This window comes from Drosophila obscura, unplaced genomic scaffold, assembly GCF_018151105.1.
Source record: "Drosophila obscura isolate BZ-5 IFL unplaced genomic scaffold, ASM1815110v1 contig_17, whole genome shotgun sequence".
Taxonomy (NCBI): Eukaryota; Metazoa; Arthropoda; class Insecta; order Diptera; family Drosophilidae; genus Drosophila; species Drosophila obscura.
The window spans coordinates 1,295,973-1,312,471 of record NW_024542757.1 but is presented as its reverse complement, the minus strand read 5'-3'; the positions used below and the strand labels follow the sequence as shown (position 1 = coordinate 1,312,471).

Genomic DNA, 16,499 nt, shown 5'->3' with positions numbered 1-16,499 from the left:
GCTGAAGGCAAAGCTGATGCTGAAATGTGCTCGCTTTCCCATCGACTTTAGCCTGTTTTTTCCCCATGTTTATACCCTACAAGAGGGTATGCCGAATGTGCAGCGATGTTTGTAGTGCCAATGAAGGGATCTGGCAATGCTGGCGGTTTATGCCTAATGCCTATAATTGCATCATCTATCAGCCATCTAATAGACCCTTTCCTAGGGTATCTAACACTTCGTCGTTTCCGTTGCAACCCTTTCGTTCTAGTTGCTTGTGTCCTGCCCCAACCCACCCCACCCCACAATGTTCTGTGTCCCCTGTGTGGCAGGCTACTCTACCGTGTCCTGTCCTGTTCTGTTCTGTTCGGTTCGGTTCGGCTGTGGCATGGTCCAAAGTAGTGCTGCGCGCGTAACTTGACTTCGACTTGGACCTGTTAGTGGAACTCGAACTGGAAACTAGAGCCACGCCACAGATGAAGTTTCCACCCACCTCGGACGACTCTTTCTCCCACATTTTGCTACTCATTCTCCTTCCTTTTAGTACTGCTGCCGCTGCTGCTGCGGAAGGAAATGGAAGGCAAGGGAAGGCAAGGGAAAGGGAGAGAGTTGACAACTTTTTTGCTGTCGCCGCGTTGTTTTAGTTTCAGCTTTTTCTGCTTCACTCTCTTTTTTTTTCTTTATTTTTAGTAGTATTTTTTTTGTTTTCCTTTTTCTGTTTTTTTTTTTTTTTTTGTATTTTTTGAAGTGTAGTTGGTTTTAGTTGCTCCGCGATGTTTTCATTTTGTGCGCTCTCTGGCCGATCCCCCTGCTGGCCCTTCCCTGTCCCTCTTTCGTAGCATTCTCCTTGGTTGCTCGACACAAAGTTAAATGCTTCTATGTCGCTGATGCGCAGCCGGGCGGCACAAATGCGAAATGGCTACAAACAATTTGAAGCAATAAAATAAAGAGAGCATATGAACACAGAGAGTGGGAGGATGTGGGTGGAAAACTACTCCCTAACTATCACCACCCCCCTCCACTGCCCACTGCCACACCCCCCATTCAAGTGCAAACTCCTAAAGCACACAATATCTGCAGAATAAGAGCGAAATTGAATTGTAAAATTGTTATTGTCCTTTGAAGTGCTGACTGTAGAAGGGACTCCTCTCCACTCCCCACTCTCCACTCTCCACTCTATGTACGTACATGTGGGCGTGGCATTGGGTGGAATGTCGCGACTGGCCCTTCGTTTATGATTGCCATATCCGGGGATCCATATCCGAGCAGCTTCTCCGCATTCAAATCTCCTCCGCTTCACAATGGCTTCACATGGAAAGCCACTCTCGCTCGCACTGCCCGCCGCACTCGCTCGCAAGTTAATCAAATTTCGAAATGCCCGCGGGCTATGGGCGAGAACTAAAAGGCTGTGGGCATACCCTGTAAGAGAACGCTACAGAGAAGGGGCAGAGAGGAGGCCCCCACGAATACATACTAGGATATAATTAACTTTCTTTTATGACGGCTCTCTCCCTCTCGTCCAATTAGAAAAGTGCAAGGAATGTCGAGCAGATTGCAGCATATTCGTGTAATAACCCCACAGTGGACCATAGCAGGCCATAGAAGCGTATAGAAGGAGAGAGAGGCAGAGTTGTGGCATGCATGGACGAACTCCTGCTGCTGCTGCTGCTGCTGCTGATGCCACATCAAAGCCTTCTTCTGCACAGTTCAGTCGAATTTTAATTTGGGTTTTGTATGCAAATTACCCCCCAATGTTGTACAACAATTGGCACACACACACAGAGAGACACAGAGAGAGAGAGAGAGAAAAAGATTTTCGGGGCATATTCTTTGGCCGACAAATTGTTATGAATGTGCGAGTGGGTTGCCCTGTCCGGATGCACGGATGTGCGTTTCGGTTTGCTTCCTGTCCTGCAGCCAGGCCCCTCCCTCTGGCCCCTCAGGCACCTCTGGCATGTGCAATTGCAAGTTATTCGCACAGAGCCTGTTGGCTGTTGGCTGTGGCTGCCACGTGGCTTTGTGCCATAAGCCCTTAAGGTTCCCCAGTTGCTGTCCATCTTTATCCCCTCTTACGACCAGCGGTGTGTGTGTGTGTGTGTTGTGTGTGTGTTTGTGTGCTGCCAAAGACTTAACGTTTATGATTAGGAGGACTCAAACACCGGGCTTTCCCTTGCCATGTGAGCTGCAGGTGCGGCGTTGTTCCCTTGAATCAATATCCATTTATGTTTCATCGACAAACAGACAGACACACAGACAGCCCTGCTCCTCCTCCTCCACCTCCTCGTTTATTTAGCATAAATATAAATTTATTGAAAAACTTTGCGTTGATTTTAATGTTTCCCTTTGTTTTTTTTTTTTTGTTGGTTCTCACAAACTTTAAATGCAACACAAATATATTTTCCTGGGGGTAAACTTTTTCATGGCTGCCGCTGCCACTGCCGCTGCTGCTGCTGCTCCGTCGCCTTGTATTTTATATGAAAAGTTTTTTTGTTTGTCAATTTTTTAATTTCGTTATATCTTCTTTTTACCGGATGCCCCACTCTACCCCGCCCCCTGTATCATGGCCAGAGCATGTGTGCTCTACGAAGTAGTTTCGTGTGTGTGTGTGTGTGTGTGTGTGTGCTTAAAGTTGCTAAAGATAAACTTCCGCCTGTTTGTTTGCATTGCGAGCAAAGAAAAATAGAGAGCAAGAGCTGGAAAATGTTGCACCTTCAATTGAAACGAGACAGAGAATACTCCCAGAGAAATGGCCTGCCTCAAATATAAAGGAATTAGGATTAGGTTCTGCTTCCATTGTTGTGTGCCATCAATTGGGCCACATCCCAAATCAAAGCTAATTGGAGTAAAAAACAAAGCAAATCCTGTACATTTGTGGCTTCTCTTTCGACCGATAAGTCGGCATAGCTTTTGATTTAAAGCTGCAACATTGTTTAGGTATTTAAATATTTGGCTTTTCCCTGCGCCTCCACCCTCCCTTTCTGTGGCTTTTTCCCAAAGATTTCTTGCCGCTGCTTGACCCAAAAGCTCAAATGTTTTCCACAATTTGACTTCTTCTAAGCAGCAACAATAACAATTTAGTTATGCAAATCCAATCCTGCCACAAGAGCAACAAAAACAACAACAGCCAAAGATTAATGAAAAAGTTTTGTGGAAGATTTGCGATTTGCTGGGCATGGAATTAAAGAGCACCTACCCTCCCCTTCCCTTGCCCCTCTGGATCGCCTCTCTCTCTTTAGCATACGAAACGAGACGAGGCCACGCACGAGAGGAGCGAGCGCTGACAGCAGATGCCCCTGGGGCAGGTGGAAGGATAATGCAGAGGCCCAAAAGAGGCGGCTGGGTACCCAGCCGCCTGTTTATTTATTTATTATGCGGCCAACACTAAAATGTAACTAAAATCAGGGGCACTGTGTAGCCTGCCAACACAGGATGTCTACACATGTCGCTCCTCCAGTGATACATCGCAAAATGAGGGTTTGGTGGCGGTGGTGTGGGGCGTGGGCCCAGCAGAATCGAGTTGACGTTGACGCCACTTTGATATATTATGCACGCTTGAGGCCAGCAACAAATAATCAAGTATCAAATTCCACACGGAATGCTAACGAAAGAGACCAAGACCCGAAACCCGAGATTCGAGACCCGAGATCCGAGACCCACAAGGAGCAATTTTTTCCATGCCACACAGTCACAGCCACAGCCCACAGCCCACAGCCCCCCAGCCAGGTCTTAAGCTGTCAGCCGCCACATAGGGGGCAGAGACAGAGACAGAGGCCGCAAATTTCGGCTTGAGAGAACGGGGCAAAGACAAAGCTGTGCCTCATCTGCTTGCCACCAGGTGGTTGGAAGGCCTGTCTGCGGTCTCAGTTTTTAGCGCGCGTGTGTGGCAAATGAACAATCAGAAATGCTCGTAAACGAAGGCCAAATGATGTAGGACACAGAGCAATGACAATCTGCTGGCAGCCAACCACATGGCAACATCTTTTGGCCCGCAAATAGCAGCAGGGTCCAAGGACCAGGGGGGTCCAGGGGCAGCAGGAAATTCTAAGCCGATTAACAAAGCATAATAGTTGTCAGTCAGTTGGAGACCCAACAATGGAGTTGCTTTTTCCAGAGAGAGAGAGCAGCAGGGTAAAGTTGTTTGATTTTTCTTGCATTCATGTGGCATGTGGCATATGGCAGTGGCAGCAGCCACTTGCCTTACAGCCGAAAGTATCTTTTGTCCTGTTCTGTGTGGCATTTGCATGGAAAATCCCATAAGTCAGACATGGAGATTCGAGTGCGTAAAAGTGTTTTTGTCTCTTGTAGTATTGTAGCAGCAGCAGCAGCAGCAGCAGCATTGGTTGGTATTGTGACGCCTAACCCGCTAAGCTTTATTTGCTCATTAGTGTGTCTGGCTGTGTGCGTCTCTAGTATCCAATTGGAGATATCAAATACAATTCCCCCAGCTCCAGCCACCACCCCTCCCACGCAAGCAGCTTAACCTGTAAGCCAAAAACAATTCCCCAAGCGCTCTCTTTCGCTCTCTGAGTGCTCTCTCTCTCTCTGTCTGTCTGTGTGTCTGTCTTGGGCAACTGTCGGATGTAATGAGTGCAAATAAATTTCAAGTAGGCTTAAAATTTTCCACTTTTCTGACCTGCAAATTGCCCCAACCCCAAACCCAAGCCCCAAACCCCAACCGAACTGAAGCAAAGCGAAACGAAACGAACCTCTGGCCCCTCTGGTGCTGGCTGTCAGTGCTCCTTTTGCTCCTTAATATTCAATGTAACCGCAGAAATTCATATACAAAAATAACACGAGCGTTAAGAGGGGCAAAAAGTGCCATGAATAAACGAGATGGCAGATACCCGCAACGAAGAGTGCAGAGAGGAGAGTGGAGGGGCAAAGTACACAGAGAGAAAGAAGAATGAGGATGAGGATGTGGCAGCCTACACTGCGAGAAAGGAAGGGCAATTGAAATGAATTCTATTTAACATTTTTTGGGATGGCAAAATATTCTCGTATTCCCCTATCTCCCCCCTCCGTTTTTCGTCTGTTGTTTTTGCTTTACTTGGCTTCCACCCCCACCACCGCCCAACGCGCACAAAGCAACAAACAAACAAAAAAAAATATACAAAAATATAGTAGAAATCACAAGGAGGAAGAAGGACGGCGGACGGCGGACGAAGGACGCCCGCCCACTGATGGCGCGCTGCCTTTTTGTGACGCACTCGAGGGCCCCGATGATAAATGTCCCTCTGCAAAGCCATGAAATGAATGAAGTATGGCCACGCATTTTCTATACGGCCCCAAGGCAAACAACGGTATAAACAGAGCAGAGCCCCATAAAGAAAAGCCACCAAAATGCGGCGAAAGCGGGGGGAAGAACGGGGCGAAAAAGTCACACAGCAAATGGAGTGAGGCATCGGTGGTTTCCTTTGAAGAAGAAACAGAAGTAGGCTACTCCATATCAGGGGCGGCACAGGACAGAGAGGACACAGGACATGCGGCGACCAGCGAAAGCAGAGCCCAAAGAAAAGCCAAAGAAAAGCAAGGAAAATCTTGACAAACTCAACGACCGAAGAGCACTGCTTGTCATTCAACGCGCTGTCAGGCGGCGGCTTGGCTTGGCTTCCTTGCCGCTTGCATCGGGATTTTTCAACGATTTTCGAGCCAAAATCGAGGCGAAAGTTTTTACTGGACAACTGGACACACACACAGACACACATGCACAGACATACGATACGATACACTCACACACACACACACACACATATATATAAGGACATGCGACAGCAGAGGAGAGGCGACTTTTGACCAGGCCGAAAGTTGTTTTGGCTGTTTTTCCATTCTGTTTTTGTATTCTTTTTGGTTTTTTTTCTTTGGTTTTTTTTTGCCTTCAAGTTGATGCTTGACTTTGGCTTTTCCCATCTCCCATCTCCCATTTTCCCCGTTACTAAGTCGCTTCGATTTGCGTGCGTGTGTGTGTGTGTATGGGTGACGTGGGGGCGTGCCAGACGCCTCTTTTGGCCTGGTCAATTTGGTGTGCAAATTGTTTGGGTTGCCCCTGGCTCAAACACCAATAATATGTTGATAATCTGGCTAAGAAGGGTCAAGAGAAAACTTGGTCAAGAACTTACCAGCCAAAAGCAAAAGTAAAGCTGTAAGAAAATTAAGGAAAAAAACAAAATATTAAAGAAAGAAAATTAAATTCAAATTAAAGTTGAATGCATGAAAAATATATGGAAAATATTTAAATATGATAAGAACATGCAATTAAAATACTAAAATAAATAAATTTAACGTACAAATAAATGAATTACATTTGTGTTTTTTTTTTTTTTTGTAAATTAAAAGTACAAAGAATTAACTTATGCGCAAGTGCACAGGGAAAACGATAAAGAAAACTCTTTAAGTCGAGTGTCAATTTATGCTTTGCGAACAGCAGAAGAGAGACTTTTTCTAAGGAACTCAACTTTCTCTGAACACATTCGCCAACACTGAAGTTCTACACTTTTTTTCCGCTTTTCGCTCTCTCTCGCTCGGAAGACTTGAATAAGCAAATCAGTGCATTCGAGTGTGTCATGTACAAAACTCTTACCCTTTTCAAGAGTAAACTTATTTAGCTGTAGAACCAATTGCTTTGCCCAAAAGTAACTCCAACTTCAACTCCGACTGCAGACTGTTCTACGCTTCCTTGGCTGTCCCGTTGACGAGCCAACAAGTTAAGTTGGCCAAAAACAACGGCTTCCCGGCTCACTGCCTGCTGGTGCATGAGAGCCAGATCTGGCGGTAAATCTGGCGTTAAATCTCTTTGCGAAACTTGAGATATAGACAGCCGAATCGAAGTTTACACTGTTTTTGCTGGTGGGTGGGGGGGGGTGTTTTCGGGGTTGCCTCAAACTTAACTCATCAGATATGCCTCTAAATAAGCATTTAGAAGGCTGTCTGCTGCGGCTCTCTGGCTCTCCTGCTGCTATTGCTACTGCTGCTGCGGTGATGCTCTCCCAAGCAAATGGAAAACTTCGCCCTGTCTGTGTCTGTGTTTGTGCCCGTGCCAGTGCCTGTATGTGGCAGGAGCGGCAATCCAAACATAATTCCAAAGTTTTTGGCCAAAATGTTGAGTAGGTTGTTTTCATAGAAATGCGATAAATACTTTTCCAGCAGTCCGTAAGCCGCTGAGCAGCAGCAGCAGAGTTCCAAAGGAAGTGGTCCAGCACACAGGAGTCCACCACCAGAGTAAGTTGCGTGTGCTGCAAAAGTTGCCTTTGGAAAACATGGAAATGCCAAAGTGAAAAGTTTCTGATGCCGCAACAACGAAATTCAATTGAAAGCATATAAAATCTAAATTTATGAAGTCCCTTATACCCTCAAAAAACCCCTCTCTCTCTCTATCTCTCTCTCGCTCGCTCGCTGGGAAAACTTGGACTGCGGTGGCAGGGACCGGAGAAGCCTGTGAAGTGAAACAATATGCAGCCCCAGGCCCAGGGCGTTGGACCGCTGCATTGGCCTGGTCTGCTCAGCAAATTACATGCCACAAGACGTATGCAAAGGCGTATACGTGATCACAGAGATTGCTCATACGCACTGTTAATTGAGATGGATACAGATGTATGTATGTGTGTGTGGGCAGGGAAGGGTAGGGCCGTTCCGTGGATTACCCAAACGAAAGCAGACACAACCAACCGAGAACTTCTGCCCAGGCTAATGCAGTCCGCCTCTGCTCTGCCTCACTGTTCCATCTTCTTGGGCAACTTTTTGGATACTTTGCAAAGTTTTGTTGCCCTTTTTTTCGTACTTGAACTTTGGCCAGTGGCACAGCCTCCGCCAGCGCTTATTTATTAGTCGATTTTTATTATTTGATGGCCAGCAAGAAAAGTTTCTGACCAGCCTCGACCCAGAAGTAGCTCTGGCGGCAGTCGCAGTCGCAGTCACAGTCATCGAAATCGAAATCAATTTCGAATCCATAACAATTTTCGGCATAATTTCCGCACGCATAAAACCCTGCAAAATTCCATTTGCTCGATAATGCAGCGACAAAGGACGCGCAGCCATCGCTTTGTCGATCCGCACAACCCAATTTCTTTACACACAATAAACTTTATGTTGATTGAATAAAAGTTGCGTCAGGGACACACACACACACACTTGCCACACACACGGCCTTAATGGCAGTCAAACTTTTCACTTTAAATTAAATTACAGAGACACACACAGATGGAGAGCAAGAGAGAGAGAGAGAGAGAGAGTGGAAAGCACTGCTCAAAGTGGGTGGGCTGTGGTGGTGGTGTGGTGGCAGCAGCAGGCTGCAGGCAGCCGCCAGGCAAAATCAGTTTATGTGGAAAAGCTAACGAAATCAGTGCCATGTCTATATCAATATAAAGCAACGCTCAAATCGACCTGGAAAAACATACACACACACACACACACACAGATATATAGTACGTAGGAAGGGGGGGGTACACAGGTACACTTACCGTTCTCCTCCTCGATGTTGCGTGTCATTGTTGTGGAGGAGCTGACACGGACACGTGTTGCTCCTGCCGCTGGTCCATTTAGCGTGGACAGGACGAGGCACACCAGCAGGCAGCAGCAGTGGCGGCAGCAGAAAAACGAGGCCTGGTGGCCCATGGTGGCCCCTGCTCTCTCGATCTGTGCTCTGTGAGTGGTTTGTGCAGTCTGTGGGCAGAGCTTTGATGGCAGTGGTTGCCTCGGCCTTAGTACTGTGTCTCTCCTCTGCAGTTCCTTTGTGTGGCAACTTCTTGCTGCTGCTCTCCCTCCGCTCTCTTTTCACACTTCTCCCTGCACTGGAAACATTTTATTGTGCCAGATTCCTTGTCGCGTATTTGATTTAAAATTTATTTATCGCTGTAACAGCTGTGAAAGAGAGACGTATAATCAGCATAGAGAGTGAGAGAGAGAGAGAGATAGTGAGTGAGACAAAGTGAAAGAGTCATGCAACATTGGTTGACATGTCAATAAATAAAGTGAAACAAAATGAAAAACCAAAAATAAAACGAGAATAAAACGAGAATTTCATTCCACTTTTGCATATAATTGCAGTTTTACTGCCGCTGTCGCTGCTGCAAGGGGGGGACGGGAGTGGGAAATTCTATTGTGTGAAATTTATTTAATTGCCTTTATTTTCGGTTTTTGGCAAATTTGTAAGCAAATTCATTGCACTTTCAGCCTCAATCCAGCGTACAGCCATGCCGGACAGACAAAATGTAAATTTATGTGATTTTTGTACAATTTTATTGGGTTAATTTGTTTGTTTTCACTGTTGAATTTATGGCAATTGTAACGCACGTTATTTATGCGAACGAAATGTCTAATTTATGTAGTATTTTCAAACCCAATTATGGAATCAAATGCAACGCAACACAACACAACACAACACAAAGCAATGCAATACAACAAATAAATAAATACATGCATAAGTGAAATTGTTGTCATGCTTTTGTTCGCCGGATTTAAACCGTTGATTGATTAAGAGTTAAGCGCTGATTTATATTCCTAGCGATAATTGATAATGTGCCCCATAGATTGGCGTACTTTTCTGTCACATTTTTATTAATTTCCACAAGTTTTTCCATCAGAAGAGATTATTCTTTCTGTTCCAAAAAAAAAAATGCAAGCCCAGAGAGGGTTAGAGGATTTCTGAATTTTTTTTTTATATTACTTATTAAGCTATTTTTGTGCTTAATTCGCAATCGATGGATTAAGCGTTTATCTGTCGTTTTAATTTAACCAAACTGCCAGTCAACAGACACGAGAAAATGTCCCCAAAAAACCTAATTAAAGGGCTGCTGGCGTTGGCTGCCTCTCTCATATTTTGACAGCTACAAATCAGAGGCCATTTCCGCACACAGCAGCGTCACAGCAGCGTCACGTACACGTACGCGTGCACACCTCAATATTTTAAAACATATTCAGCTGGAGCAAAGAGCACAGAGCACAGAGAGGGGGGGCTTCTTTTAATTAAAGATTATTTATAACATCCACTAAGCGGAAAGCAGTGAGAAATCGGCATTTGGAATGCCGCCTGCGTACATATTTGTTATAATTTATGTGGCCCATATAAATGACTAACAACACACGCCACACGCCTCCTGGCAGACTGGCAGACAAGAAAGATGGAAGATGGAAATGCCAGGCTGCAGCAGGCAGCAGGCATTGGCAGTATGGCAAAAGATGTTCCAAAGTATCCTCGTGCGCGTGTAGATCTTTAAAGAGCGAACAGCTCGAAGGAGAAGTGTGGGGCCAGGCCAAAGGAACGTGCCACCATCAAAGTTCAATATGACGACGACTACGCTGACGATGATGCTGGAAATGGGAATGGAAATGAATGTACAGAGTGGAAGAGTGGGCGGGTGGTAGGGTAGTAGGGTAGGAGTGGTTTTGGCTAACGAGTGCGAATTTCTCTTTTGGATTTTGTGTTGTTGTTTTTCTTTTCCATCTGCTGGCGTCTGCTTTTACTTTTACGTAGCGTAGAAAAAGAGAAAGAAAAAAACTCAATAAACGATAAACAGGAAAACGGAAATCGGAAACTGTTTCTAGACTGCGACTACACTGCCACAGCCACTGCTATGACTGCCATGAGGCAGAGTCAGAGGCTGTGTGAGGCATCGACATGCTTTTATGATATATTGACTTGCTGCTGGCCTGGTCCTGGGCCCCCTTGACTCTTTATCGGTGGACACATCGCTTTTAGCCCGCCGCACTACTAATTTTATTTGCGCCGAAACGTAGCTAAAAGTTTTTGTGTGTTTTTACATTTTGTTTTTGTATAGATTTTATATGTGATGCCACAGCCGTAAATAAAATTGTGGCACAGGTCGGTCCAAGTGCTGCATGCCCTACGCTTGAGCGAGTGGTCGAGTGGTCGAGTGCCGAGGCACTTAATCATATTTTTCGAGTGTCGATTGTCGATTGTTGGCTGTGGAGTGTCGTTAATAAATCGACGGGGCCAATGGATTTCCATTTAAATAAAGTACAAGCGAGTTGCGAATATTTGTGAATTGTTTGTAAATAAAAATAAAAATAAAGTAAAATTCAATTTTATAATAAACCCCAAAAAATATACGCAGAGAAAATATTTGGATCTAATCTAAAAATGTATGCGAAAAGCACTCGCTTGCTGTGTGTGTGGAAATCCATAATTGAATCACGTGGAAATGGTGAAAGCTTTGATTGAAAAATATGCCAAATAAATGTGTGCTCTATTAAATGTACATTTCCGAGTGGCCAAGTCTCGTGGTGGGATCGATCCTTGGCTGCAGCTTGAAACTCTTGAAAAATATACAAAATTTTTTGTAGTGTCATTCGCTCCACTCTCGAATCAATTTGCACATGTGTGCGTGTGTCAGCTCTCGAATCATCAACTTTAATGCTTGGATAACACAATCATTGTTCAAATTTAATTTGGCAACAATCAATGCCACACTTTTGAGTGTGGTGTGTGTGTGTGTGACCCACAGAGGATTGTGTCTTGTCTTGGGTTGGATTGGATTGGATTGGCGTCTCGATTCCCCCCCTACTGGTTTATCTTTAATGCCTCGCACACATACAGCAAAAATCCATTTACTTTGCTGCCAAAAACTTTTGCAAATCAGTTTAGAGTCTCGGACCAAAAAAAAAAAAAAAGGAAAAAATATTGAACTTGTGTGCAGCCAATAAAATGTGACTCACATTAGCTAATGCCAGCCCAGACTCTGCGTATACGTAACCTGCTTGTGCTGCTGCCTGTACGTGTGGCAGGGAGGGTGGTCGGTGATTTTCTATGGCCATGTGGGGCAGAGGTGGCGGCACATTGTGCCAGTTTTGCCATTGAGGCATGCAACCAGCACGACGACGACGATCGACATGCACTTCAATTTACAAACTTGCAAAGTCAGCAAATGTCTGTGTGAGTATCTGCCCGTGTGTATCTGCCTGTGTGTGCGTGTGTGTGTGGGATGTTTTCCGGCTGCAGCTGCTGCAGCAAAGTGTGTCGACTCTTTTCCATTTCCGGCATGCAAGTTTTCCCCCCCCGTCAATCCGCTGCTGCCACTGCCTGCTTCTACTCTCGTAGTCATAATGTAATGAAGTGAAGTGTGTGTTTGCATTAAAATGCAATTTGAAGTGCAAAGAGTTACAATATTATTATGGCATATTATGGCATGTCGAAGGGCGCAGTCCTTGGATCCTTGAGGCATTCAGCGCGAGAGGTAACACTCTCCCTACTCCTGCAGCTGCAACTGCTGCTGCTGCTGCTTCCCTTTTTTTTTTTTACTGCGGTTTATGCCCGCTAAGTGAGCCTATAAAAAAGCGGCATGCATGGCTGGATGTTCAAGTACATTTTTATGAATACTAAAAAAATACTGCCACAGGGAGACCCAGACAGCGAGGGGGAGTGAGTGTGTGGGAGAGTGAGCGAAAGGTATGAATGTGGCCAGCAATCAGAGCGTTCCACACTTGGCGCCATCCTCATGCACATCGTCAGCGTCGTGTCAGCTGCCAGCTGTTGATGCTCCCCGCTCTTCCAGGAGAGGATGCTAATTGTGTGTGTGTGTGTGTGTAGGGCATGGCATACTTTACACTGCTTTAAGGAGCATGGGCATGGACAGGGGCATGCCACTTGCTTGTGACACCGCTTAACACTCTTATCACTCGAAAGCAGACAGCTGCTGCCATGACCTTACTGCGGTTGCCACACAAACACAAACAGACACACACACGCACACACACGCACACACACAAGAAGTGCCTTATGCCTGCCATTAGTTTGTTGCACTTTGTTCTGCATGCCCCCAATAATTCGGTTTGCCTTGGAGCATCGCATCGCATCGCATCGGATTTCATTTCTAAATTGCCTTCGTTATTGTTTTGGAATTGTTTTTGAATTTCGTAATTAATTGGAGCATCAGCACCCAGCAGATGAGTTTCACTGCACAGCTTAAATGTGCGATTAATGAAGCATTTCCTATGAGGATGAGAATATAATTTAGGTCCAAGTCTCCTCTCATGACGATTGTTGCCCCAGGGTTCGCTTTAAAGCGGATATTCAATGGCATTACTATTTGGAAAATGAGGAAAATTCAACCGAAAACATAAACAAATGCTAAGCATTTAGCCCATCCTAATCCACATTTTCCATAGAGCTATCCAATAGATTCCATCAAATACCATTGTGAACATGAAATGACCTTGTGCTCTAGTTTCCCCCCAACAATCGAGGGGGGTGCCCTGCCCAGCACCTATCCCAATGTGAAAGCACACACAAATTCCAGCAAAACAATTTCCCCTTGAATTTAATTCGAATATCAAATAAATTTCCATTCAATTTGCATTCCTAATCTGATTATTCATCTGGCATTCATTCGCATTCACAGATTTTGCACCTCCTGCTGATGGCAGACAATTGTAGCCTGCGCCCCCCCATGTCCCACCATACCCTTCATCTTAATCAGTTCCAATGTCCGCCTGCAGCTCAAGAGCATTATCCAGCAGAAGAGCAGAAGAGCAACCAGAGCAGCCTTTTCGAGTGGCGCATTCGACAGACAGTGTGTAATGAAATTACACGCACACTTCAGCAATTTAGCAATTTAAACAAATGTATATTCTCCTCGACAAATAGAGGGAGTGCGGGTTGGGGTTTTGGGTGCTACGAGTAACATTTCCCATTAGTTGATAGTTCGTATTTCATTCTCCCAATCCACAAACTGACCCCTCTCCAAGGCCCCCTGCCAGTCGTCAGGGGCCAGCAATTTTGCACTTATGTGTGGCATGGCATGAAATATGATGGCATTTGCCACATTGGAGGGGCCAGCAGCAGCAGCAGCAGCAAAGCAACAGCAGAAGAGGTCGCTCTCGCATGCAGTACCCAAAAAGCAGAAATAATACAAAAATGCCAACTAAAATGCTCAACAATAACAAATTTTTCGTGCAATTTCCATGACCAGAGGAGCAGCAACCAAAGCATGCAAAAAAATCCACAAAAAAAAAGGCAGGGTTATGTGATCTGAACTAGTAGATACCCTGCAGAAGATTTTTCCTCCTCCTCCTCCTCTGAGGGCCTATTTAGGCTCAGGAAAATGTTTTATCTACTTTATAGGATCATATAATCACCAGCACCTACTCAGCTCTCTCCCAGCCAGCTGCAAGTAGAGTATCAAAAGAGCAGCTCAGCATAGATGAAGTTTATTTGCTTTGCCGGCTTTGCCACGTATTATATATACATGTGTATATGTATGTATGTATATATAGAGCAACCCGCCGCCCACACCCCCAACTGAGACGCAGAATAATCCAAGCGACGCGCCATTCACAGATTTCGTGCGCTTTTCAATCGCTGGCCGTCAGCTGCCGCTGCTGGAAAATTGACTTTCATTGAGGCAAAAGCATTTGGTAGTCAGTCGTCGGGATCATCACAGTGGGGGATCTTAAATGCTTTGATTTGCGAAATTTAGATGCGATCTATGGGGCGGCAGTAACAATGACAGCGACAACAAATTGCTTGTTGCAACAACAAAACAACAGAAAAACAGAACAACAACCAAACGACGAAGAAATTTCGCTTACATTGCAAACAATTTGTGGGACACGCTGCAAAGAGCGCGCGACACTGACGCGACTAAAGACGCACTTGAAACGCACTGGAAACGCGTGCGGCGTTTCTGTTTTGGAATTTTCTGGGTGTTCGCTGCTGTTACGGCTCTGCGTTCTTTTCACATTTCCCTGCTACTATTCACACATTTTGCGATCGCATCAACCAATTTCGTGAGGCTTTGATTTGTACAGATTTATTTGGGGGGCATTCTCCAACTGGATCTTTTCTATTGCAAAACGATTGCCACACGGCACACGCACAGCCCGCAACCGATTCGCGTACAGAGACGCTGGTAAGGTATTCCCGTTAGTTCCGACCGTACCCGCGGGATCGCAAACTCTCACTGAAACGGCTTTTATGGTACACACTGTGGCACGGACGGGCACGAGAGCCGAGCATCGAACGACAGCCGCAGAGCCACAGAGCCAACAGAGCCATCAGAGCAGCACCCAAGCACGGATGCTGTGCCCCGAGTGATGGCCCCCCAACACCACCCCAAAAGCCGAGCACACTCGTCGCCAATGAGCGAGACGAGACGAGACGTGACGAGGGCATGGCCCGATGCGGTGGCGACACGAAACTGAGGCTGCTGCGGACAACAGAGCTCTGTTAGCAATGGTGTTCCTTGCCCGGCCCAAAGTAGAGTCATTTTTTATAGCGGTCTTTTGGGCATCGGTTTCCGGCTTAGTCGAGCAATCCAAGGGGATTGCCCTGCAAGTGCACCATCAGATGGATCACATCCACAAAGTTCGATCCCAAATCCACAGGGAATATGAATTATAGATGGACTGCAGCTCGAATTATGGCAAACGTCTAAACTTGTTTACATTTCAAATTAGCCTGCGGCATTCCCTGCTCTCTCTCTCTCTCTCTGGCTCTCTCGGATGCTCTCGGCTTTTTGGGAGAGCGAAAATCTCTAGAAAACTCTCTCTCTCGTGTTTGTGCTCTCGCGATGCTCTCTCGCTTGCGCAGCTTGTGCTAAAAATCAGCTGTTTTTGTGTGTACTAAAATGTTGCATCTGCTTTTGTCCGGATGCTTGGGACTCACAATATTTGACTTTGGTGTGCAATTTGACAGTTATGCTGATTAATTCTATATATCATGATGCAGGGGAATAAGCCGTAATTATTATATTAATTAAATCTCTGATAAATCTGCTTTATCTGTCAGATCTTTGCCGAACAAAAACCTAGAGCTAGCCTCAGTCTAGCAGCTATTTCCCCGTCTAATATTGTTTGATTAATAACCCTGTATCCTCCCCCCACACATGGGCGTGCTACCTGATGGCACATCAATCAAAGACCCACCTGTTGCACGGTGCAGCCATCAATCAGGTGCAGGTGCAGGTGCAACCATGCCAAGGAAATGCAAATGGAAAAGTCACGGGAAAAGCCAGTTACCATACACAGAAGAGACCGCAGAGTAGCCGACTAATCAGAAGTGCAAACTTTCGAAATTAAATTTAAAAATTATTTATACAAAATGTAAATTGTTTTTCAGATTAACAGACAGATTAACAGAAGCACACAGATACACACACACACACACGAGTGAGAGAGGTGTCTCTTTATCGCTTTACGCGCTCTTTGCAAAGAGAGTCCTGGCCAAAAGTCCTGCCGAAAACTGAGTGCCAAAATAAACTGTGAAACAAGAGCTTTTTTATGGCTGTGGCCAGGCAAAGGCCGCTGTTAACTGTGGCCCCCAGAACTAGGCCAAATCGAGAGTCTGCTTACCAGAGGGAGTACGACCCCCCCCCCCCCCACCCCGTGCCACATTGCCACACAGCACAGTATCTCATATTCACTTCTGCTGCTGCTGCTGCTGCTGCTCGTCTCTGACCCTCGCATAAAGCCAATTTCCACTTGCACAAGTGTTGGTCAACTGTTTTTTATCAGCTCGTTAACATGGCGTACAAGTTCATTTCGGTGTTGAAAGCGTGTACTCCCCCTCCCCG

General features: G+C 45.7%; 2 protein-coding genes across 9 annotated transcripts in view; one reads left to right on the top strand and one right to left on the bottom strand.

The window, feature by feature from the left end:
* LOC111079610 (nephrin) overlaps positions 1–14,973 on the bottom strand; it is a 65,372-nt gene extending 50,399 nt beyond the window's left edge. For 4 of the 8 annotated variants that reach the window (XM_022374861.2, XM_022374857.2, XM_022374853.2 and 1 more), the window contains exons 1-3: positions 14,518–14,973; positions 8,433–8,832; positions 6,096–6,116 (exon numbers count right to left, since the gene is read on the bottom strand). In XM_022374861.2, coding sequence (XP_022230553.2) covers positions 6,096–6,116; positions 8,433–8,586 — 175 coding nt within the window. In that variant the 5' untranslated portion in view covers positions 8,587–8,832; positions 14,518–14,973. The remainder of the gene's footprint in view (positions 1–6,095; positions 6,117–8,432; positions 8,833–14,517) is intronic. The other 4 variants (XM_022374855.2, XM_022374856.2, XM_022374858.2 and 1 more) reach the window with 2 other exon arrangements.
* LOC111080956 overlaps positions 1–16,499 on the top strand; it is a 94,469-nt gene that overhangs the window by 665 nt on the left and 77,305 nt on the right. The window lies entirely within an intron of this gene.